Source organism: Ammospiza caudacuta, chromosome 20, assembly GCF_027887145.1.
Source record: "Ammospiza caudacuta isolate bAmmCau1 chromosome 20, bAmmCau1.pri, whole genome shotgun sequence".
NCBI lineage: Eukaryota > Metazoa > Chordata > Aves > Passeriformes > Passerellidae > Ammospiza > Ammospiza caudacuta.
Genome location: NC_080612.1, coordinates 8,720,622 through 8,744,455, shown reverse-complemented (window position 1 = coordinate 8,744,455; position 23,834 = coordinate 8,720,622). Strand labels below are relative to the sequence as shown.

The following is a 23,834-nucleotide window of genomic DNA, read 5'->3' as shown; positions in this document are numbered from 1 at the left end:
GTTGCTGCACCCCCTTTTAGCCTCCCGGAATGCCCTCACACACTCGAGACACAGCCCCGATACCCCCGCATGCCTCCTCCGTGCGGCTCCAGCGCGCCTCGGGTGCCCCCACGCCCCCCGGCACCACCCACGGCTTTCTCACCCCAGCGCGGGGGCTGCTGGCACAGCCCGGGGACGCGCCGCTCGCTGCCAGCAGCGCTGGTGACCCTGTAAATGACAGCATGATGGGGGACACCGTCCTGCAGCCCGCAGCCGGCACCCACCCCAGCCGGATCCGGGCTTGGCGGTGCCGGTCGGGCGAGCCGGGCGGCCGCGGCGCTGCAAGCCAGAGCCGAGCCTGGGCAAGACCATTCCCATCCCCGGCGGTGCCGGTGCCCGCAGCCCCCACGCTGGGGACGCGCCCGTGGGCGTCGCGGAGGGTTTGGCCCCCCAAACCCTGCCCACGGTAGGGCCGGACCCCAAACCTGCCCGTAGCCAGCGCAGGTGGCCCCACGGCAATGAATGAACGGGGCTCGGAGCCGGCCCCGGAGAAAGCTGCCCGCGGGCCAAGGCTGTGCCGAAATTATTCCGGCCACGTGCCAATGGCCGGATCCTGCCAGCGGAGCTGTCGGCACGCGTGGGCGAAAGGCTGCCCTGCCTCCAGGCATCCCCCGTGCCGGCGGGCGAGCGGGGGGCCCGGGGTTCCCGGGGCGGTGCCGGGGCTCCCTGCTGCGGCCCGGGGAAATGGAAAACAGTTTCTTCCAATCTCTTATCGCCTGGCAGCCATGGGAGGAAATGAGTTATAAAGTCCAGAGGCCGTTTCCTAGCGCGCGGGGAGCACCGGGGATGCGCTGCCTGGCCCTGCATGGGGAGGTGCCCGTGGGGCGCTCCGGTCCCTCGGCCCCACGCAGGGATTCCGGCTTCCCCCAGCCCTGCCATCGCCGCTGCGGGGCCCACTGCTGGGGCTCCCGGTGTCACCCACATCCCGATGCAGGGATTGAGGTGCTGCGAGCTCCCCTGGGCTCCAGGATCCTCGCAAGGTTTGGAGTGTCCCTGTGCGAGCACTCCGCGATGTGCTGCAGTGCCCGCCCGCATCCCACGGCATCCCCGCGCTCCTGGGGCGGGAGGGGCTGCTGCCCCAGGGATACTCTGGATCCACCCGCCTGGGGGGGCCGCGGGCCGGCTCCCCCCGCACGGAGCGTCCTGTTCCCGGCGGTGGCCGTGGGCAGCGGGTGCGAAGGCACAGATGCCGCCGCACCGGCTGCCAAGGCGCTGCCATCTGCGTGCGCGGGGCTGCCAGGCTGGGGGGGCCGCCGCTACCCCCGGCCACCCCAGCCCGGCCCCGGGGCACTGCAGCAGGGCAGGATGCCGTGCCCCCAACGCGGGGTCCTCAGGGCTTGGGGGGTGCGTGGGGAGGGGTCCGGGACCCTGCAGGGAGGAAGGAAGTGGGGGAGGCTTGGCTGCCTGCCTGCCTTCCTCCCTCGGTGAGGTCGTGGGGCCGCTGTCCCCCCTCAGGCCATCGGGCAGGACAGTGCGGCCACCTCCCAGGCCCTGTGTCCCCGGGCTTGGGGCTGCCCCCGCCGTGGGACACCGTGGTGTTTGTGTAGGATCCACAGAAACAAGGGGAGGGCAGGGGGTGGGCACAGGGTGGCGGGACTCCCCCGTCGTGCCAGGCACAGGGGACACCTGGGGACCCTTCAGCATCGTCACCCCGTGCCCGGCTGCGTTTCCCGGGAGGGGGGAGGCGGCTGTGACCCAGCGGGGGTCCTTAAATCCTGTTCTCATTCTGCTGTGAACAGCTGCAGCTCAACGGCCGCACCACGGGGCCAGACCCGTGGTCCCCAGGATGTCTTTTTGGGGTGCAGGCGTGGGGAGCTGCTGCCGGGCCGGGAGCGGTGCCCCCGCGGGTGCCGGGGCTGGTGCCAGCGCGGGGCCAGCGCGGCTGCTCAAACGATCCTTTGTTCCCGGCGGGGACACAAAGGGCTCCAGTCCGGCCGGCCGGGGCCAGCGGCGGGGCTGGAGGGGCACGGCAGCCTGGGGGGCCGTGGCACCTGCCCCAGAGCTGGGGTGTCCCGAGGGCTGGCTGTGCTGCGGTGCTGGGGCTGCAGAGCTGCTGACCACCCTACATAGGAGCCCATGGACTGGGGGTGCCCACCCATTGTGGGGCACACTGCCCCCATCCAGGACCCCCCAAACACCCAGCTGGGGGCTCTGGGGTGAGTGACCTCACACTGAGCCAGAGTGCCCCTGATCCGAGTGTGCTGGCATCATCCCTGCCACCAGCTGTCCTCCTGATGGTGGGGGGCCAAACCCTGCCCCCGTTTTGGCTGGTGGTTGCTATGGGAAACCCGTGGGTTTCCCCTGGTGATGGGCTGAGCCCCTCTCCATCTCTCGGGAAATGGTTGCCGTGGCAACGCATCCCCCCTGCTGGAGGGATGCACGAGGAGGGGACAGCACAGGGAGGGGACACCCGCTGACACCCCCATGCCACCCCCAGACCCTGGCTGGGCGTCCATCAACCGTGGGGTGCTCATCTGTGACGAGTGCTGCAGCGTGCACCGCAGCCTGGGCCGCCACATCTCCATCGTCAAGCACCTGCGCCACAGCCCCTGGCCCGCCACCCTGCTCCAGGTGGGTGCTGGGGACACCGCAGTGTGGGGACACGCACACTGGGACCCCCCGTGCCCACTGGGCCCTGCCTGTCCCCTGCAGATGGTGCACACCTTGGCGAGCAACGGGGCCAACTCCATCTGGGAGCACTCGCTGCTGGACCCAGCGCAGGTGCAGAGCGGGCGCCGGAAGGCAAACCCCCAGGACAAAGTGCAGTAAGTGCCCCCTGTGCTGTGGGGAGGGGGTCAGCTCTAGCTGGGAGCCCCCTCCTCACCCACTGCCCACCCTCCAGCCCCACCAAGTCGGAGTTCATCCGTGCCAAGTACCAGATGCTGGCCTTCGTCCACAAGCTGCCCTGCCGGGATGATGACGGCGTCACTGCCAAGGACCTCAGCAAGGTGGGGAGGGGGCTCAGGGACCTCCCTGTGGCAGAGGGGACAGATCCCCCCCATTACCAGCTCTCTCCTCTGCAGCAATTGCACTCGAGCGTGCGGACGGGCAACCTGGAGACCTGCCTGCGCCTGCTCTCGCTGGGTGCCCAGGCCAACTTCTTCCACCCGGTGAGCTCTGGTGGGGCTCAGGGACCCCAGAGGGGGTGTGGGGCCCAGGGGGGTCCTGGAGCCTCATGCCACATGCAGGCTGCAGGGCTGAGGCCGCCCATGCCTGCAGGAGAAGGGCACCACCCCGCTGCACGTGGCCGCCAAGGCCGGGCAGATCCTGCAGGCAGAGCTGCTGGTGGTCTACGGTGCCGACCCTGGGGCGCCCGATGTGAACGGCCGGACCCCCATTGACTATGCCAGGTGAGGGCAGGGAAGGGGGTCACCCCTATGTGCACCCCAGCTAGGGTGGGCATCACCCCTGCCGGCCCTCCCACAGGCAGGCAGCCCAGCACGAGCTGGCGGAGCGGCTGGTGGAGTGCCAGTACGAGCTGACCGACCGGCTGGCCTTCTACCTCTGCGGCAGGAAGCCGGGTGAGTGAGGGGGTCCTGGGGTGAGGGGGGTACCCTGGAGGGATCCCGTGGCCCTGCTCACCACCCCTCTCTCTGTGCAGACCACAAGAACGGGCACTACATCATCCCGCAGATGGCCGACAGGTGAGTGCCTGGTGCCCGTGGCCCCGCTGCCCTGTCCCGTGTCCCCCCCAGCGTCCCTGCTGGGCTGAGGGGGGACCCCGGTCTCTGGAGCGTCCCTGGGGGGTGGGGGGTCGGCGTGCCAGCGCGTTTAACATCCGCCTTTATCCTGTTCTTCCCTCCGCTGCCTTCTCCGGAGCGCAGGGTGCGCCCAAAGTGCATGGCACAGAGGTATTGTCCGCTCGGCTCCGGGGGCCCGCCATGCTGCTGCATGGGCCCCCCCCTGCAGCCCTGGCCGCTCGGCCCAGCCCGGCACCCGGGGGACACTCGGGGAGGGGGGTCCCGTCCGCCCCCTGCCACCTCACCCCCCTGTGCCTGCCTGCCAGCCCTGCTTGGTGAAGCCCCCAATGCCTGAGGGGGGTCCCTGTCTTGGTGGGGTGTAGCTGGGGACTGTTTTGGTGTGAACAGGCCAGGAATAACCCCCACCTCGCTTCCCCCTCCTCCCACCCCCCAGCCTGGACCTCTCTGAACTGGCCAAGGCAGCCAAGAAGAAGCTGCAGGCGGTGAGTGGGGGCCAGGGCAGGGCTGGGGGATGTTCCGCTTGCCCCTCTCAGCCTGACACTGTCCCCTGTGCTGCTGCAGCTCAGCAACCGCCTCTTCGAGGAGCTGGCCATGGACGTGTACGACGAGGTGGACCGTCGGGAGAACGACGCGGGTGAGCGGGGGTGCGGGTGCAGCCCCCCGGGCCGGGGCGGGCGCGGCGGCGGCGCGGGGGAGGAGCAGCGGCGGGGCCGCGGCCGAGCCCTGCGCTCCCCCCGATCCGGACGCGTCCGCCGGGACCGCAGGCCCCTCCTTCTTCATTCCTCCGGCCGGGAGGTTTGCTCAGCGCGAGGGGCCGCCGCTGGGTGCCAGGGCTGGGGTGCTGCCGGAGGTGGGTGCCGGGATCCCCCAGGGATGGGGGCTCAGCCTGCGGTGCTGCCCCTGGGCTGGGGGGTGGCAGGGTGGGGGCAATCCCATTTCCGTGGCAGGGCGGGTGGCAAGAGATGTGTCAAAGGGGCTGAGGGGTGCTGAGCTGGTGCCTGAAAGGGTGAAGAGCATTTTTGGGGTCCTGTTGGTGTGTTATGGGGGACCCCAGCCCTGCTGGGTGGCTGGGGGAGGCGATTCCCGTCAGCCTGGCCAGGCTCCATTCCCAGCCCCAGCAGGCTGGCCCTGCGCCCGCGCCTGCGTCCTGCCGGCTCCGGGCCCTGCAGCCGGCTTGTCCAGGGGTGCAGCCCCTGCATCCCCCGGGCTCTGACACCAGGTGCCTTCCTGCAGTCTGGCTGACGACGCAGAACCACAGCACGCTGGTGACAGAGCGCAGCGCCGTCCCCTTCCTCCCTGTCAACCCCGAGTACTCGGCCACGCGCAACCAGGTGAGGCCCCCTCTAGGCCACGCAACCCCCCTGTGCGCTCAGACCTCTGCTCACCCCCTTTTTCCCTCTGCTGCCCCCAGGGCCGGCAAAAGCTGGCCAGGTTCAACGCCAGGGAGTTTGCCACTTTGCTCATCGACATCCTCGGGGAAGCCAAGCGCCGGCAGCAAGGGAAGAGTCTGCTCAGCCCCACAGGTGAGGCATGGAGGGCAGCGAGGTGGGGCTGAGCGCTTCCCCCATGCCCTGTGCTCAGCACCCACCCTGCCCTCCCTTCCCCAGACGCCCTCGACTACTCGCTGCGGAGCCAGAGTGACCTGGACGACCAGCACGACTACGACAGCGTCGCCTCTGACGAGGACACGGACCAGGAGCTGCTGCGCAACGCCTCCCGCAACAACCGCGCTAGGGTGAGCCCCAACCCGGCCTGGACCCCCTCCCAGACCCCCACCTCTGGGATCCTCACACTGAGCTCCTCTCCTGCAGAGCATGGACTCCTCCGACCTGTCAGACGGCCCCATCACGCTGCAGGAGTACCTGGAGGTGAAGAAGGCTCTGGCAGCCTCTGAGGCCAAGGTGCAGCAGCTGATGAAGGTGAACAACAGCCTGAGCGATGAGCTGCGCCGGCTGCAGCGCGAGGTGGGTGTGGGGCCAGCGGGGCTCCCTCCTCAGTGTACCCCCCTCTCCTCGCTGATACCTTCCCCCTTCGCCTGGCTGCAGATCCACAAGCTGCAGGCAGAGAACACTCAGATCCGGCAGCAGACCGGCCCTGCGCATCCAACCCCGGCCCCCAGCGAGCGGCCAGAGCATGGGCACCCCCCGGGCACGGCCCCCCAGCACCGCCGGGACCGCCAGGCCTTCTCCATGTACGAGCCGGGCTCGGCGCTGAAACCCTTCGGGCAGCCCGTGGAGGAGCTGGTGACCCGGCTGCAGCCCTTCAGCCCCGGCGTGAGTGTGCTGGGCTGGGTGGGAGGGTTTCGGGGTTCAGCAGTCCCCCCAGCCCCACAGGGCGCTGGGTCCTGTCCCCGCGGGGCCGTAACCTCTTGTGTGTCGCCAGGAGGTGGAGGACGAGGCTCTGTACTCCATGCACATCCCGGCCAGCGTGTACCGGGTAAGGGGGCCGCAGCGGGGGCGGCTCCTGCATGGGACATGGTGGCTGTGGCCTGCCCAGGATGTGGCCTTTGTGATGTCCTGTCCCCCCGCCGCCCTGCACCCCCCTGGGTCAGGCCGGGGACCTCCCCAGGGGGTGGCAGCTGCGGAATGTTCCTGCATGCAGGGTGGCGGTGTCCCCTGTGCTCGTCCTCCCCTGCACGTCACCGGGGTCGGCTCCACACCCTTCTGCACCCCGTTCAGCATGGGCTTCCCCTCTTTTCCCCCTCCAGATCCGGAAAGGTCCATCTGCCTCCTCAGTGCCCTTCCCTCCATCCTCCCCGCTGCTCTCCTGCCCGCCTGATGGTGCCCGACACATGGTGATGTATCAGAGAGGGAGAACAACCTTTGGGGTGGGCAGACTTCTGAGCCTGAGTGGGGATGGGGCTGGGCAGGGCTTGACACTGCTCCTCTCCTCTCCAGAGCAAGCTGGACCGGCATGGCAGCGGCACTGACAGTGACTACGACAACACACAGGCTGGTGAGGTTCTGATCAGGTGAGTGGTGGGGCTGGGGGCTGCACCAGGGTTCATGGGGACATAGGGACAGGGGGCTGATACTGACCCAGGGCGGTTGTTTGATTCCTGCAGCATGGAGGGGAAGCGGTATGTGGAGCTGAGCAAGGATGAGGATTTCCCCCACGAGCTGGACCCGCTGGACGGGGAGCTGGACCCTGGCCTGCCCAGCACGGAGGATGTCATCCTCAAAACTGAGCAGGTCACTAAGAACATCCAGGAGCTGCTGCGGGCAGCACAAGAGTCCAAGCATGATAGGTAGGACTGGGGCACAGCCTCAGGGTCCTTCTGGATACCCAGACCAGGGCTGGGGCCGTGCCCTCTGTGTTGCTCACCCTTTGTCCTTGCCCCCAGCTTCGTGCCCTGCTCAGAGAAGATCCACTCGGCTGTGACAGAGATGGCATCACTCTTCCCTAAGGTAGGAGGAGCTGTGTGTCCCTGGGGTGGTTGTGGTCCCCACCAGACACTGTCAGCCCCCTGAGCATAGGATCTGACGCTGGTCCTGTGCTCTGCCACAGAAACCAGCCCTGGAGACGGTGCGCAGCTCCCTGCGGCTGCTCAACGCCAGCGCCTACCGGCTGCAGAGCGAGTGCCGCAAGACTGTGCCCCCCGAGCCCGGCGCCACCGTGGACTACCAGCTCCTGACCCAGCAGGTCATCCAGTGCGCCTACGACATCGCCAAGGCCGCCAAGCAGCTGGTCACCATCACCACTCGTGAGAAGAAGCAGTGAGCGCCAGCCCGCGTCCCCCCCATGTCCCCGGGCCCCTTCACTCTCCATGTCTCCCTTCCCTCCGGCAGCAGCCGGCACCTGGGGCGAGCATGGCTGCAAGTGGCCTTTTTGGGGAGCCGAGGTGCGGGGTTCCTCGTGCCCCCCGTGCCATCAAGGAGCCGGTGCTCAGCCCGCGGGGTAGGTGCCTGCATCCCCCTGTACAGCCCCCTGCCCACCCCTAACTTATCCTGTACATAGCCTCTGTAGCTGTCCGTGGCGGCGGTGGCCTTGTACCCCCACTCCCCACAAAACCCCTCTCTGGGTGGCCGGTACCCCCGAGGCCGCCCACGGCATTACACTGGACTGGGGCGCCCCTCCCCGGGCGTCCTGAACCCCTCCCCGGGCGTCCTGCCCCGTGCCGGGGCCGCACTCCCCACTGTAATATGTGTCCTTGTACATTTGTATCAATAAAGGTGTGAGCATTGCACGGCGCCCGGCTCCTGCGCCCATGGAGGGTCCGTGGCTGCGGGAGCTTCAACCCCTGCGGCGCCGGGCAGGGCTTGGCCACGTGTCCCTCCCGTTTCACCCAGTCCCCTTGGCCCTGCTGGCGGCCGCTCACGCCATCCCCGGCACAGCCCTGCTGTTTGCCCAGCCCCGGGGCTGGGCTTCTCCAGCGCGGCCCCGCCATCGCTCTGCGAACCGCCGACCATCGGGGCTGCCGGCTGAGGCTCCTGCCGCCTCCATGCTGTCCCCGGAGGGTCTGGTGGCCGCAGCTGCGGTGTTCGTGGGGCTGGCCCTCCTAGCTTGGTGCCTTTGGGCAGGGAAGCTGGAGGTGCCTGCAGACGGGGGAGAGGAGGACGAGGACGAGGAGGACGAGGAGGAGGGGATCCCCTTCATGGCCGAGGAGGGCTCGGGGCACTGGCGGCTGCTGTGCAAGCCCTCGGCTCTGGCCCAGCACCTGGTGCGGAGCTTGGGGCGGTCGGCGGCGCTGCGGGGGGGACGCTGGCTGTGGCCGTGCTGGCCCCGGCTCCAGATGCTGTGGCAGCTCCTGCAGCCACCTGAGCCGGAGCCGGTGGTGGCCCGTGAGCTCCTGCAGCTGTCGGACGCTGGGCTGGTAGCCCTGGACTGGTTGGTGGGGCCGTGGGGGGCTGCGGGTGGCGGCGGGGGAGTCTCCAGCCCGGTTCTGCTGCTCATTCCCAACGCGGCCGGGAAGGTGACGGGGGGTCTGCTGCAGCTGGGGCTGCGGGCGCTGGAGCGGGGCTTCATCCCCGTCATCTTCAACCGCCGGGGCCACAATGGCTGCCCCCTGACCACCCCCCGGCTCCAGCCCTTCGGGGATCCCGGGGACCTGCGGGAGGCCGTGACCTACCTGCGGTGCCGGCACCCCTGTGCCTCCCTGCTGGCCATCAGCGAGGGCTCGGGCTCGGGGCTGCTGCTCGCCTACCTGGGCGAGAGCGGCTCCTCCAGCCGCCTGGCCGCCGCCGCCTGCCTCTCCCCCATCTTCCGTGGCCGCGACTGGTTTGAGGCCAGGATGCCCTGGCTTTACGAGTGGCCGCTGCTCCTCCACCTCAAGCAGGGATTGAGCAGGTCAGTGCAGTCCCTTGGGCCTGGGGAGGTGGATGGGGGTACCCCGGGGACCCCTCGGTCTTCCCTGGGGATGTGCATGGGGTGGGTGCTGCTGAAACAAGGAGCCCCAGTGCAGGGCAGAGGTGCTGAGGGCAGCAAAATGTGCTGGTTAATGAACACCAGCCTGGAGCCGGCTGCCATGGGGCCAGCTGGGCCACCACGTGTGTCCCCAGCCTGGCTGGGGCTGCCGCAGCATCTTGGGGCTCCTGAGCAGGGAGATCTGGGGCAGGGTCTCACAGCTCCTCCTGGGAGGAGTTGGTGAAGCCCCTGTTTGGTTTTGGGCCCAGAGGGGTGAGTGGGGCTGGCCCCTCTCCCTGCACTGCCCCTTGTCCCCAGCACCTGACCCTCCCGTTGGCCCTGCGGGGGGACTGTGATGCCAGCCCAGGGCTGGGCTGGGGGCTGTGACTGCTGCTGTCCCTTCCCAAGGGCTCTGGGTTCCCTATTGCCCAACACAGCCAGGCTCGAGTGAACCAAGCACTGGCTGAGACAGGAGGCAAACTGCCCTGGGCCAAGGCCTTGAGCAAGTGGGCACTTCCCTGAGGGGTGCTGAGAGCTTGTGGGGGTAAAGGGGCCCTGCAGGTGGCCAGATGGGGGCAAAATAATGTGGATAAACCCCAAAACATAGGGGCAAACAGGTGACAGGTGAAGCTGCAGCAAATCTCAGATGGGTGCAGCAAGGAACAGTGTGTACTGCAGGGATGGGGTGCTGGGGGTGGGCAGCAGGGAATCTCCCCCCTCCCTGTTTCCCCGTTCCCACTGCAAATGCTGCTGTCACGGTAACGAAGCAGGAGCGCCGGCCGTCTCCCGTTGTCATGGCACCCGGGCTGTGCTGTGGGGACCCTCCAGGATCCCTGGCAAGGGGCTGGGATGGGCCTCCTAAGCCACTCTGGGGCTAGGGCAGTCGAGGTCACCCCTATTCCTCTGCGTGCAGGGCCAGGACTGTTGAGCAGCCCATGGGCACACAAGCTGGCGGCACCCCCATGGCAGCATCCCTGTAGCCCCCAGCTCCAAGTGCACCCCTATGACCCTCCACCCCCACAGCAGCACACCCCAGCCGCTGCCAACATTCTCCGTGGCCCCCATCCCAGCATCCCTATTGCCCCCAGCCCGTGCAGCACCCCTGCTCCTCCAAGCCCACGGCGGCCGCCCCATCCCCGCAGGTACGCGGGGGCCCTGGCCGAGGTGGTGGACACGGACAGGCTCCTGGGCAGCCGCTCGCTGCGGGAGCTGGAGGAAACGCTCTTCTGCCGGACTCGGAGCCGCCCCACCAGCTGGGAGAGCTACTGGGAGCGCAACGAGCCCCTGCGCGACGCGGACGAGGCGGCGGTGCCGGTGCTGTGCCTCTGCAGCGCCGATGACCCGGTGCGCGGCCCGCCGGCCCGCAGCCTGCCCCGGGAGCTCTTCCGCAGCAGCCCCTACTTCTTCCTGCTGCTCACCCCGCACGGCGGGCACTGCGGCTTCCCCCGCCGCGGGCCGGGCCGCTGCTGGGCCCACGAGGCCGTGCTGGAATATTTCAGGGCCATGGCCGAGTTCCTGCGGACGGAGGAGAGGAGGAAGGGGCTGCCGCGGCCGCGCAGGTGGGGGGGTCCCACGGTGGAGCCCCCCGTGTTCACCTGGCAGAGGTCCTACACGCGGTAGCACCCCTGGGGCAGGGTCTCACAAAGGCAGGCAGACACTCCGTGTACTAAAATTACTTTATTACAGTTGATTTTTTTTTTAACATTTCCTTTGCTATGATACAAAGGATACTTACAAACAAAATATTACATATGACCTTATTTTTTTTTCTCTTCTCTTATTTTCTGACAACTTGGTAACAGCTTTAAATGCACAATCTATACAATTAATACAGGTTATATATGAGCTATAATGTATGTTGAACCAGAAGAATACCAGAATACTGACAATATACTGTACATTAAGCCTTACCAGTTAGTGCTCGTGGCATTTTCTACAAGAAGGAAAACGCACACCTGTAGATTCACTCATACCAGCTGGTGCTACCAGACACGGAAGCAAGAAGGAGTTTAATTCCCCTGGTTAAATCCTTCGTGGCCCATCACCGTGGTGCTGAGCCTGGAAACCTCAGACCAGTGTTCATAGTAAAACAGCAGATATGTGTGTGTTTTTTTCTATCTAATGCTCTGTGGCACAGCACGGCGCCGGCCGGGCCTGCCCATACCTGGATGATGCCCCAGAGCAAACGGCCAAGGCGCTGGGGCCGGGCGCTGGGTGAGCTCTTGCTAGGGAGCTGGACCTCCTTGGGGAGGGGGAGAGGAGGAACAGGAGGAGGAGGAGGAGAGGAAAAGCAGCAACAGCTTTGCTGTCATCAGCAGGCAGCTCTGGGGTTTGTGCACATGAGCAGGCGGTGGCCGAGGGGGCAGAGCAAGCCCAAGGCATGGCGCTCCTGGCACGGCAAACCCTGCACGGGGTCGGGCAGCAGCTGCCCTGTGCTCACCTCCTCACCAGGAAAGGTCTGCTTTTGTTTTGCAGCCAAAGCCAGAGGTGTGTGGCTACAGGTGTGCACTTCCCCTCCTCCCGCCGGGGTCTACATCGCACTGATAAGGTTACACTTTTTGTTTTTTATTTAAATTTTTTTTTTTCCTTTTTAAAGCAACCAGCAAGTGAAGCATTTCTTTAGTTGACTGGCAAAAAGACCTGGCATTTGCACAAAAGCTGCAAATGGAAAAGAGCCATCCCCTCCTCCCACCCGCTGCATCCCAGCCCAGAAAAATCCCAAACTGTTGGCGGAAGAAAGAAAAAAAAAAAAAAACTACCAGGGGTGGAGGAGAGGAAGGGGAGGGGGAACAGGTTGGAAAATACCAGGTTTGAGTTAACATTTCCTTGACTTCACACAATTCTTGTGCAAAAAGAAACCCCCCCCCCCCAAAACAAACAAAAACCCAAACCCAGAAACATGCTGGAAATAATGAAAACAAATGGAAAGTAATATATAAAATTAAAAATATAAATAGGATGTCTGGCTGACTGGTAGAAGAATAGGTCATTTAGGTTACAAAAAGGAATATACATTCAAGAGGCTCTGAACCCAGTGGGGTAACTGATGTTAAACTTGTGTTAATAGTTAGGCTAGAATTCTCAAGTTTGTCTTTAAAATCTTCACAACACAAGCAAGCTATTTTTAAAAAATATACACTATACACACCTCACACAGCTTCTCCTATCCGTATTACACACGTTACGCTACCCTCCCATCCACTACACCGAGGGGTGGGGTCCCCCCATCCTGTCCCGACCCCCCGGCCCCGCGGTGGCGGTGGGGCAGCGATGGCTGCGGGGCCGGGCAGGTCGCTTGGCCCCTCCACGTCATACCACAACCTTCTCAAAGCATTTACAAGTCACCAAAGGGCTGTAGCCTTTTATGTTATACACACTTCACTTTGCAACGTTAATTATTTACATCAGGGCTGCGCCCCCCCCCCCCCCCCCCCCCAATCTTTTAGCTGTTTCTAGGCAGGTAAAAAAAATGTTCCTGTTCCAAGCAAAGCAGGGGGAAGAGCTGCGGGGGGTTAGGAGGGAAGAAAAGCTGAAGAAAGGAAGCGGGTGGTTTGCTTGCCAAAAGCCAAACCCGTACGCGCACGTCTGCCTCTCCTTCTCTGATCCTTGAAATCCTTACAAGCTCCCATTCCCTACAACCTCCAGGATAACCAGACCCGGAGAGCACGGCCTCACCAGCGCTCAGACTCCTCTGCTCGCAGCTTCCCGGGATGCTCAGCACAGCTACTGACTCACAGCTTGCCTCTGCCACAGGACACGGAGCACAGATCCTGACCATTCCTAGGAGCCCACCCCTTGCTCAGCAGCAGGTCTTGCAGGGCAAGCCAGCTGCACTGGGGCAGGGACACTGGGACCCCCACAAGCCACCACACTGCACCCCCAAAGTCGCCCTTGGCAGCTGCCACCAGGCACAGCCGGGCTCTGCCGGAGCTGTGCAGAGGCAGCGGCCGCCGACTTCAACTTGTCAACAACCCTGCGCTGATTTCTGCACTCTGCTGAGCTCAGAGTTGCCATAGAAATGTGTGATCCTGGCACTAAAAGCAGGCAACGACCTCAAATCAAAGTCTTTTTTGTTTTGTTGTTTTTTGTTGTTTTTTTTTTTTTTTTTTTCCTCCAGTAGATTTAGATGAACTCGGGCTAAAGACAAAAACATTTGGAAGGGGAAAAACAGATCATTTCTAGAGAGATTGAAAAACATAGTCACAAGCCGGTATTAAACTGCAGCAAAGAACCTGAACTTGGTTCCCATTGAGTTCAGCTCCAGAGCAAGCTTGAAGCCACCGCTCTGCTCTGTCCCTCGCACTGCCCTCCGTGCGGTACAGGATGCCCAAGGGAAGGAGATTCCACACAGCCATCAGGGAAAACCCAGCCAGAGGCTGGAAGCCAAAAGCCCCAGGCCAGTGGCTGTTTGCCTCCCCAGCTCGCAATATTTAAGCACAAATTCCTTACAGCATCACTGGACAAGTCTCAGGGATTAGGTGCATGCTGAACTACGACTGGCAATTACAGTAGCTTTTTGCTAGCTGGCACATACTGTATCTATAAATTTTAGTACAAAAACTTAAAAAATACAGAAACTAGGTCAATTTGTTAACTACATATTTACAGATAATTACAATTCTTTTCACTGACAATAATTAAACTAATTGTCAGTGAAAATTCAAACTGTGCATGTTCTGAGGTACCCGTACTCAAGGGTGGGGAGCGGGGCAGGGGCCGGAGGGGCGAGGTGGGGAGAAGTTTCCCCCCAGGGTTTGTTCACATCCGTGGGGGCAAGGCTCAGCCCTCCTGGTTCCTGGTCTCACTGTGTGCACTCAGAGAAAGCACGGAGAGCGGGAGCTGATATTGGGGTCTTATTTTCCCTAGGACATGGCTTAAGGGTGTTTTGAGGATGCCAGGCAGGTGCAGAGCTAATGGTCGTGAACCAAACTGCCTTCTCCCCACCAGGGAGCCTTCAGGTGAAGTGCAAGTATTGAGACCCACAGCTCAGTGGTTAAGGTGCTTGTTTGCTGGCAAATCCGATTTACTAAGTCCCTCTCTAGCTGACAAAGGGCTCTCCTTCCCCCGGAGGAGGGGGCAGGGATATAGCAGGCAGCATCACAGCTCAGTTGGCTGAACTTCATTGTGCAACAGGAACCTGGGTTATCTGCTGCCACTGCTCCCTGGTGGGGTGATGTTTACTAAAACCACTAGATCTATCAGGTTTTCTTATTTTCTGCCTGTAAACAGCGAGCCCCAACCCTCCAAAGCGCCTGACATACAGTCATCAAAAGACTTCGGCTCAATCGATTTGTAAAAGTGCAAACTCAAACAACCACAGCAGAGAGACAGTGACCAGCATCCCTGCCTGGGTATCCACTGCTCCTCTGTCCTTGGCACGTGGTTCTGGGCTCACTGTGGGCCAGCCCTGGGGTGGGAACATCCTACAGGCAGGAGCACAGGTAAAGACAACACTACTCCTTGCGAAAGGGTAAGAATGACCCAACCAAACCCAAGTCTCTCCTAAAAAAACTTGCAAGAGACCTTCCAGAAGGGACAGGGGGAATATTGCCTCCGAATTCTCTGGTAGCACACAGAGAGCCCAGGGTTGGCATTCTGCTGAGCTGGCGGGGCGTCCTTGGGGGAAATGCGTGACCTGACACATGCAAGAACCGCTTATCCCCTGAACTGTCAAATGCCTCCCTAAGATGGGGTCTGGAGAGGACAAAGGAGAAGGTCAGAAGGGTCTTCACAGCTTGAGGAGCTGGTGGTGTCCAGCATGGCACTCACCCCTCTACTATGAGAAAGACCAGGGCCAAGATTTACTAGAACTGCAGAGCAAGCACCCAGGAGAGGAACAAGGCTGTCTGCTGCTGGCTGGACTCGAGTGACGAAGCACACAGGGCCTAAGCAGAGTAAAGAATGGACCAAGAGCATCTCTGTGTGTATATATGGATGTACAGACCATAAGTCTCTAAGAACACACATGTGTACTTAAAATCTTCCAATCTAGCTTCTCTTTTGCCCCTCCACACAACCTAAGAACCTCCAGGTATCAGACACATGCCAAGGCAGCCAGTGTTCAGAGCTAGCAGCGGCTCCACCTCAGGAATGCCAAAAGCCAGTGCCGGTGCAGCGAGCCAAGACCGTGCCAGGCTTGTGATCTTTCGTGGCGAGACGCAGCTGGGGACTCTGAGCTCAGCCTGCTGAGCACTTCACCGGCCCACTCGCCGCCTCCCCAGCAGATCCCTACAGTGCCTCCACTGCTTGCCTATCGCTAAACCATCTTGTTTGCTTCTCTGCTGCCTTGTGACTTTCTGGTACCCTCAGGAAGCGCCCTGGTCTCCTTCAAAGCACACCCACAGCAGCTACCTACCCTCTCACGCCCCAGAAAAAGCAAGCTGCAGTTACTAGGGCTGCTAGGGTTCAGCCCTAGCACAGCCTGTGCCACGTCTGTGCCCTCGCCCCGAGAGCCCTGCTGAGGGGTTGCTTTTGCTCACAAACAGGAGCGCTAAAGAACAGCAGAACTGAAGTGCCGACAGAAATGCACAGCATGAGGTGTGTGTGCACCTATACCCACACACAAGTACATACAGAGTATATAAATATATACAAATGAGATACCATATATATATCCAGAGAGATGTGCGTATTCAACAGAGTAATGGGAGACAGTGGTACGATAGGATTTATTGCCTCTCAAGAAATGGCACGTAAGCAGGGTCGAGGGGCTGGGAGCCTGGAGGCGAGGGGCCCTGGGGGTTTAAACAACAGCACAGCCCCAGGAGCGCCCTGGCTGCACCCCCGTGCAGGTCACAGCGAGTGTGCAGTGCCCGTTCTTCCGGCGCAGGAGGGCTGGGTGGGACACAGAGCGATGCCAGCCTGGCCCCAAGCCAGGCAAGTAATGGCTGCAGGGAAATTTTTCTGTGGAAAGTTTGGTATCACACCATGTATTTAGTTGTTCAGCCTCTTTGAAGTTCACAGGCTTGGAGGGAATGCAGGTGAAACAGAGCTGTGGCCTCCATTTCAGTGCTGCACCCAAGGAAGAAAGCACGTAATGTTCAACATGGAAGGGAGAGGTGGCTGCTAGCTCCCTGGGACCATGGAAAAGAAGGAAAATGTGGTCCCTTTCACAGGTTTTAAATAAAATCAAAGGAAATTTGAATCAGAAAGAGGTAAAAATGCTGGCTACTTTGTTTTTTTTTTCCATCTCTGGGCTAAGCTACACCAGAACTTCAGGTCTTTGCAGAGGGGAGAGAAAAATAACCACAGAAAAGAGATTTCAGGGGTCAAGCTGGTGATTTAAAAACATCGCAATAAAATTTGTAAGTAGTCCACACAGAAGAGTTCCCCAGTGTTAAATATGAATGTAAGAAATGCAAGAGAACATCTTTGCTGAGGTACTGGAGTAGTTTCCACAATTTACAGATTACAGTAATTTTAAAACTGAGGGCATGACTGCACTGAGCACAACATGGAGCAACTGGCCTTACTTTTAAAAATGCTTTACTTTTAAAAATAAGAGTTTGCAAACTGATTCAGAGAGTGTTTGCATCTCTCTAGTGCACAGTTGTTCATGTATCTCAGAAATAAACCTGAGATACATTAAAATTCTCAACACCAAGGGCCTCCTCAAATACCTCCAAGGCACCGCCTGACCCTGAGTTCCTCTGGCTACAGCTGTGTAATGAGGTGCTTCCTCTCGAGATCAGGCAGTTTTGGGACAGCTTTTCTTCCCCCACGTACACACAGGGACACACACATTTAGACCAGTTGATCTGAATCAGTTTTTGCAAACTATTTTAATTAAAATATTAACTTGTTGGAATAGTCCAGGTCTGCACATGATATACATGTAAAAATGGTTACTACACAATTCTTTTTGAATACAAAAAAGCCAATATGGGATAGCCATCATTTGGATTCAGCATTCAGTCATGCTTGACATTACACAAATAGATGTGTTGAGAGAATTCTGTTGAAGTAGCTCAATTTAAGCCAGAGACTTTGACCAAATTCAAACCATAACAGAAGCAGAAGAATGAACCCACTGAACTTGCAGGTATAGCCTGTCCCCACTGTAGCTGCTGCTGTTTGGGATAGAGGAGCTGAACTCAAAATGCTGTGTTAGCACCATGCTCTGGGCACACCCTCCACAATCACATGGTGAACCCCAATACAATTTTGGCCTTTCATTTTGGTTTTGTCTCTCCTTCCAAACCTAGGAAAACACAGGTACCTTTCCTAAACGAGTTGCGCTTCATTTCAACAACACTGCAATGCAAAAGAGTGACCCCAAAACATCCAATTCCACATAAAAACATAGCAGAGGAAAGGACAGGACAATTCACAGTTACCACTTGCCCCCAGGAGCATCCAGCAAAACCTCCATGGGACCCACACCTCCTCCCAGGCTTCTGTCAACTGTTAGTACAACAAAACTCCTTACAAAGGGGCTGCTCAAACATGTTTTGGTGGAGTTTCCATCTTCAATTAGAGTGATACGCTACATCACAATGCTAGAAATCCCAGCTGGATTCACCAGACACTGGCAGAGAGTTGAGGACTGGGAGTGGATGTTAATTTAGCTAACGAAAGAGCGCTGCCCTGTCGGGTACTGAACAGCAGCGAGACACTATTTACTATATAAATATGTCACATGGACAAACACATTCGGAAAACCTCGCTTTTGAGCCCTATAAACATATTAAAGGCAAATCCTAGAGTTAGCAGCTAGTGTTTTCTTCAAGATGATTAGTGTGCAAGGAAAAACATTTACAAAGAACCCTGGCTGGTCAGTCCCCAAGACGGAAACCTTTGCCTCAAACCAAACTTCATCTACCTGCTCTTCCCACAGTCCCGGCTGAGCGACACCGTCCTGGCACTGGCACGAGAGCATGGGGGCATCTCTGGTTCCCAGCACTTAAGGGATGACACGATGCCAACAAAGTCATTCAGTTATAAGACTCCCTGACCTTTTATCACTGTATGGATTTCACAACCTCCTTTGTTTCCTTTCAGTAGTACAGCAGCTCCAATGAGCCCTCTGGAAGTAGTGCCTTCTCACATGGTGTGATACGCTGCCGAAATATCACAGCATCTCTAGGGACTGTAAAAGTTGTGAAGTATTGCAGCAATGAAAACAATAAAAAAGGAGCCTCACATGCAGCAAGATCTACAGTGGTGATGTGGGTTAGTCATCAGCTGGGAAAGAGTCATTGGCTCAGCTCCTCCTGGTACACCATGGCAACTAAACATGTCAACAGTTGGCTACACGCTACATGTAAACAGGAAATTGCAACAAGCCAAAAAGGTAATAAATTGGTGGATGTAGTGTAATAATGAAAAACCCGATCAATGGCATTTTGCGACTATGGCATCCTTCAAAACACCTCTGGCATTTGAGACTGATTGGCTGAAAGTCTAAACATTTCTGAATGGAGCAAAAAGGACTACGCTGGGCTCCAAGAATTATTCTGATGCTTAGCTAAAATGAGATGTCACAGTATTAGCTGTACAAGTGCATTACTTACGCTCCTCTGCCCAACCTCATCTGAGCTACCAGCAGCACAGTCAGGGAGTGCCAAAGCAGATAGACCATTTCAAACATTCCTAGCCTGTTCCCCCAGACAGGTTTCCCTACAGAGTTCTCGGGAAGCTGACCAGTGCCTTCTGACAGAACGTCACTTCTTACACAACACAGAGCGTGCACTTGGGGTAGAAGGGCCCTGTTGAGCCCTGGTGTCTCTTGGCCTCTCTTCTCACCTTCTTCCTCACCTACAACTTTTTGAAAATGCCTCCTGGCAGAGGCAATAGCCTAGAAATTTATCAAATTTAATGACAAATAAAAATGGAACAGAAGATCCAGCTGTTCCTCCCCTGGATGTTGGTTTAAAGGCAGCTTGCCTGGTTTTTGCAGGGTGGCAGATTGAAATTCATGGATATGGGAAGAGGTCTCCATTCTCCCTCAGACTTCCTACATGGATGGCATGATGAGGGCAGTCTGAGGCCCTTCTGTCAGTGTGATGACCACCAGCCAACTCTTCTGACTAATTGCATATATTTCTCAGATGCCCTCCCAAGACCCCTCCAAAACAAAAAAAAAAAAAAAAAAAACCAAAAAAACCAACAACAAAACCAAAAACCAAAAACCACCCCCCAAAACCCTGCAGCCAAATACTATGACATCCCAGTTAGTAAACACAAAATGTAATGCTTTACAAAATGAATACAATATTCCATGTGCACCCAGCTTCCACACGTCAGCACCGCACTGAGGAGGCTGCTGGGCTGGTGTCTGTAGGCAGTTTCTGTTGGCAGACAGCTCCAGTGGAATTGCCACCCTCAGTTATTGTTTAAGTTATGTATAAGACATGTGTGAACCATTGGATATTTGTGAAGTAACACTTGTGCTCCTGCTCATGCCCTGCTCCGTCCGTCCCCCAGAAGCTGTCCGCCTCAGAGCCTGGGGGCTGTTGCGGACCCCTATAGCACTACTTCGAGGTACCCCCTGCATGGGCCCCGAGGGGTGACCCCATGGCTGAGGTCCACCTTGCATTGGATGGCCCCAAGCTTGCGGTGGGCCACCCATGGGATGACCCCAGTGAGGTCCTGCACCCCCAGTAGGATTGTGGGACCAGCCAGAAGCTCCCGGGTAGCTGTGGCTGAACGCCTCGGGGGAGAGATTAGAAAGAACCATATTACTAAAACCTAGCCTCATGCTTTCTGAGTCAAAGGCTTCGATCTCGCGAGCTTGGCGCTCCAGCAGGCTTCGTATCCGCTCGGTGCGCTCGTTCTGCAACGCCAGCATCTCCTCCTCAATCTAGGAAGGAAAAAAAGAGACAGTCTGTAGCAGCAGGACTGGCACAGCCTCTGGAGGACCTGTAACAGCTACTGAGGGACTTCTTCCTGCATTTGTGCAGGAAACTGGCTCTAGATCAGATATCCGTGGACATGCAGTGTGCTCTGAATACAAAAGGGTGAATTTTTAAGGGTTAAGTCTCTAAGACCCACACAGCCCAAAGCATGATGAACACCAGTTGGAGGGTGCTGGTCCCTGTTCCCTGGTGAATACATGAAATTTGAGGGATGTGAATCTGATACCAACATCTTGACATAGATTAATCTTCTGAGATCCAGCAAAGTCTACAGCTTCCATAGATGCCTACTGGGAAAGCACCTTCAGGTACAGCCTGCCAACACAGCTTATGGTGACCTTCACTGTTTGTAGCTGAATCTAATGATGATTATGATGATGACTGCTGTTTTCTCTAGGATTCAATGCACAAGCCCACATTCAGCTTCCTCTCTAATGTTCACTGGCCAGATTTTCTTAGCTCATGTATTTATCACCTCCTCTCTACCCCTTTCCTAATTTGGTTTTCTCATATTTCACTGCCCTGATACTTTTTCCAGGGTGTGTGGCTGAAGGACATAGGCAGTGCTGTTTGACTTGTGTGGCAGATTATTAGCTAGATGATATGCAAGCTGGCAACTCCAATTTCTCCTCCATAAGACTGTTCCAAATTGGTTTCCAAGACTACTTTGGTAGGGGCACTGGGATCAGCACTATAAGTACTGAAAACACAGGACTACGGCCTCCTGACACCCATCAGACAGGGATGAAAGCATTTCTTATTGAAATCTTTGCAGTCAGGTGGAGAACCAAAACCCATTATCTTCTTGCCAGCACTGAAAAAGCTTCTTTTGGCCTCAGTGAAAAAGACCAAATGGGGAAAAAGCAGGAGCCAAGACTTTCAGCACAGCTCACTGGCATCTCCCTGCTGTCAGCAGCAACATGGCCAAGAGGTGTTATCTGGGTCTGTGCTGAAGGCACCAGGCAGAGCCTTGTACTTGTAAGCACTCTCTTGCCTGAGTCAGGGAATATGCAAAGCAATTTCATCTGGAATTGAGGAAACAATCTGCTCCAGCATGAGTCATCTCCTGAGCCATTTGGGGCTTTCAGAAACTCCTTCTCCACTTGCCTGTTACTCTAGGTGAGTGACAGACTGTGCACTGAGCAGCCCTGCTCACTATTCCTGCTGAAAGCCACAAAGGCAGTGGAGGAAGAAGGTACCTTCTGTAACATTACCTCTTTAAAATGCTCTGCTTGTTTTTTTCCTGTCCTGCTATCTAAGTAGAATCCTTCTTTTTCTCAATGTCTTCAGCATGTCACCATTTTCAGCCTCAGTGACAGTGTAACACACAGGACTTGGTGCAACTGAACTTCACTGAAAGGCCTGACACTTTGTTAAAGTGACATCACTCAAACCACTCTGAAAATGAAGTGTCTGAGGCATGTGGGAAGGAAATGACTAAATCTGAACTCTTTTAAAGACACTCTTGGGACATGCTCATTGCTCGTGCAATACAAACAACATTTCACATCAATGGAGCTTGGCTATTCCCTCCTTACTCCAGGGATGGACATGACACACATGCTCTGGTGAGTTATGATGATGGGCACCACCAAAAGTAAAGGGCAGCCTGCTGAAAAGGAAGCAGATTTCTATGCATGCAGTAACTTCTGGAATCTGGTTTATTATTGAACACCAGGGACTGACTTTGCCACAGGCTACACATTTATTTGTGCATATAAATGCAGACATTCATCTTGTGCACATACCTGCCCTTTCTCTAGCTGCCAGCTTCAGTTAGCACATGCCAGCAAACACCAGGTGACATCATTGAGGAACCCACACCAGAAAACTCATAACTCTTAGTTCTTACAAAAACAGAACATCACATCTCCTCCCAAAAAAATACCCCTGCAAAAGAATGATGAGTCTGCCTCTGGACCCACATGTTTGCCCTTGAGGCACTGCCAAAGTGACTGGAACCCCACCAAGGTCTCACTGCTGGTGCATGACCTGTGATTTTCCTGTGCCAAGACTGCACATATTGCTACAGGAACCTATGAAAGCTGAAGCACCATCCATTTTTTTTTTTTGCTATTCTAAAGCAATATAGGGACACAAAATGAAAAACTACGCTAGGTGATGTTTTTATCTGTTTTTTCTCTCTGTGAAATAGCATTGTTAAGCTTCCTATCCCCATCACTGATGCCAAATCCTCCACAGGGGTTCTCCATGCACACAGAGACTTCAATCCTGGTACACAATGGAAAACTTCTACAACATTATTGGTTGATGTGGGTTTCTTTGAGTTGCTGGCTTCACTGCAGCTTCTAACACTATCTGCAATACATGCTGCTCCCACAGAGCAGGGAGCACTGGCTCACTGTGGCACCTCCTCCCCGAGCTGTTCATGCCACCAGAGGGCAATGCACCTCCAGATAAATCCATACTCGTGCCAGGCTGTGACGGGATCTGGGACCAAAATAACTATCAGTGGTGTCTAAAGACAGCTATTGCACACGAATGACACACAGGAACTCTGCTTTCACAGATTCATCTATTTTCTGAGAGCAATTGCCTCCTTGCAGAGACCAAAGCCCAGCAGGACTGTGCTGCCTCCCTGGGGTGCTCCCTCCGCTGGCCATGAGGTGGAGCAGTGCTCTGAGGACTATCCCAGCATCCATCCATTAGCCCCTAGAAGAATTTCAGTGTAAGGAACCTCGAGGCCACAGAGTAATCGCCCTAATTTATTACACACTGATGAACAAAACTGGGAAATGTGTGAATGGCAATGGCTGACACTTATAGCACAAGTCCAGAGGGAAAACAACTCCAGGAGAAAGGCTGACAATTTATTTCTTCTCACCACTTTTTGGTGCATTTCCCTTCCCTTGGTCTGTGTAGGTCACTCACAATTCTAGACACATATCTAGCACTGCACATGCAGCAAACTTTAACAAGAAACACCTGAATACACTTTAACAAGAAACACCTGTAGCCAACTACAAGCTGAGACCTGAGGAGCAGCAGATGCACCACACCTGTGGCTCTGGCTACTTGAGTTTGCTCATAAGACACATAATTTCATAGGGACACTGCAGCCCCCTGCCTTAGGTTGTTACTGTCTGCTCTCTGAGAGGCCAGGGAAGCCAATCTCCAGCTCAGAGAGAGACAGTACAGTTCTCTCTCCCTTCTGCCCAGAGAGGCACATCCCCCTCTGGCACACTTCAGGCAGCTCTATCCCAGCCAGAAGCTGCTCACACAGGAGGCCTGAGCTGGCAGAAAGTTTAGTCTACGTGTCACTGAGCTTTCAACCCCAGAGAGACAAACACCCAAATGATCTGTGTTACTATATACAGCAAAGTAAGAGCAGTTTATCTTTCACTGATAAGTGGAATTTAGGATCTGAAATATGGAGTGTGCTTAGGATGCTCACATGCCCCCTTTACCTTCTGCTCCAGGAGGGCCCGGCGGAGGGACACCCTCTGCTCCAGATCACGCAGCTCCCGATCATGCTGGGCTTCTGCCTGCATCTTGATTTTACTCTGATATGCGTTCAGCAGCTCCAATTCTTGCTGCAGCTGCATCTTCAAAACCTGGCACTCTGCTTCCTGTGCCTCATCCAAACGCAGCTGGGAAAGACAGACAATAGAGACGTTTCACCATGGGGTAACCACTGCTGACACTCCAGGGGAGGACCGCGGGGAGGGGGGGAATGGGCTGGGACATTGTTTTCTTAGCAATACAATTGGTCTCTATTGTACTTGGCTTGGCTGAACAGAGGACCTATAGTGACAAAGACTGGTGACAGTGAGCCCACAGCACTGATGCAAGTGATGCTGATGAGCAGTGGCGCCTCAGGAACCACGATCCACACTGCAGAGACCAGACTGCTGGAGGTGCAAACATCCTCAGC

The 23,834-nt window shown here is 57.4% G+C and overlaps 3 protein-coding genes across 3 annotated transcripts in view; 2 read left to right on the top strand and 1 right to left on the bottom strand.

The window, feature by feature from the left end:
- Window positions 1-497: 497 nt before the first annotated feature.
- On the top strand, window positions 498-7,868 carry GIT1 (GIT ArfGAP 1). The gene is made up of 23 exons (XM_058818046.1): window positions 498-692; window positions 1,008-1,463; window positions 1,779-1,989; window positions 2,477-2,610; window positions 2,692-2,804; window positions 2,882-2,987; window positions 3,063-3,149; window positions 3,259-3,389; window positions 3,466-3,560; window positions 3,641-3,683; window positions 3,864-3,890; window positions 4,174-4,222; window positions 4,302-4,374; window positions 4,974-5,071; window positions 5,152-5,263; window positions 5,348-5,475; window positions 5,552-5,704; window positions 5,786-6,013; window positions 6,448-6,534; window positions 6,638-6,711; window positions 6,805-6,987; window positions 7,084-7,147; window positions 7,248-7,868. The coding sequence occupies exons 1-23, from the start codon at window positions 498-500 to the stop codon at window positions 7,458-7,460; spliced, it is 3,060 nt and encodes a 1,019-aa protein (XP_058674029.1). The 3' UTR covers window positions 7,461-7,868.
- Window positions 7,869-8,181: 313 nt separating this feature from the next.
- ABHD15 (abhydrolase domain containing 15) lies at window positions 8,182-10,703 on the top strand. Its single transcript, XM_058817977.1, has 2 exons — window positions 8,182-9,026; window positions 10,226-10,703. Exons 1-2 carry the CDS (start codon window positions 8,182-8,184, stop codon window positions 10,701-10,703), a joined length of 1,323 nt encoding a protein of 440 aa, XP_058673960.1.
- A 1,841-nt stretch (window positions 10,704-12,544) lies between these two features.
- TAOK1 (TAO kinase 1) overlaps window positions 12,545-23,834 on the bottom strand; it is a 66,019-nt gene continuing 54,729 nt past the window's right edge. The window contains exons 19-20 of the mRNA XM_058817584.1: window positions 23,368-23,550; window positions 12,545-19,884 (exon numbers count right to left, since the gene is read on the bottom strand). Of these exons, the coding sequence (XP_058673567.1) occupies window positions 19,423-19,884; window positions 23,368-23,550 (645 nt within the window). The 3' untranslated portion in view covers window positions 12,545-19,422. The remainder of the gene's footprint in view (window positions 19,885-23,367; window positions 23,551-23,834) is intronic.

Coding starts and splice junctions, on each gene's coding strand:
- GIT1 (XM_058818046.1), top strand. CDS start 498: ATGAATGAACGGGGCTCGGAGCCGGCCCCGGAGAAAGCTGCCCGCGGG. Junction 1,990..2,476: donor CCGGCCGGCCGGGGCCAGCG/GCGGGGCTGGAG, acceptor TGCCACCCCCAG/ACCCTGGCTGGGCGTCCATC. Junction 4,375..4,973: donor CCGTCGGGAGAACGACGCGG/GTGAGCGGGGGT, acceptor GCCTTCCTGCAG/TCTGGCTGACGACGCAGAAC.
- ABHD15 (XM_058817977.1), top strand. CDS start 8,182: ATGCTGTCCCCGGAGGGTCTGGTGGCCGCAGCTGCGGTGTTCGTGGGG. Junction 9,027..10,225: donor CTCAAGCAGGGATTGAGCAG/GTCAGTGCAGTC, acceptor CCATCCCCGCAG/GTACGCGGGGGCCCTGGCCG.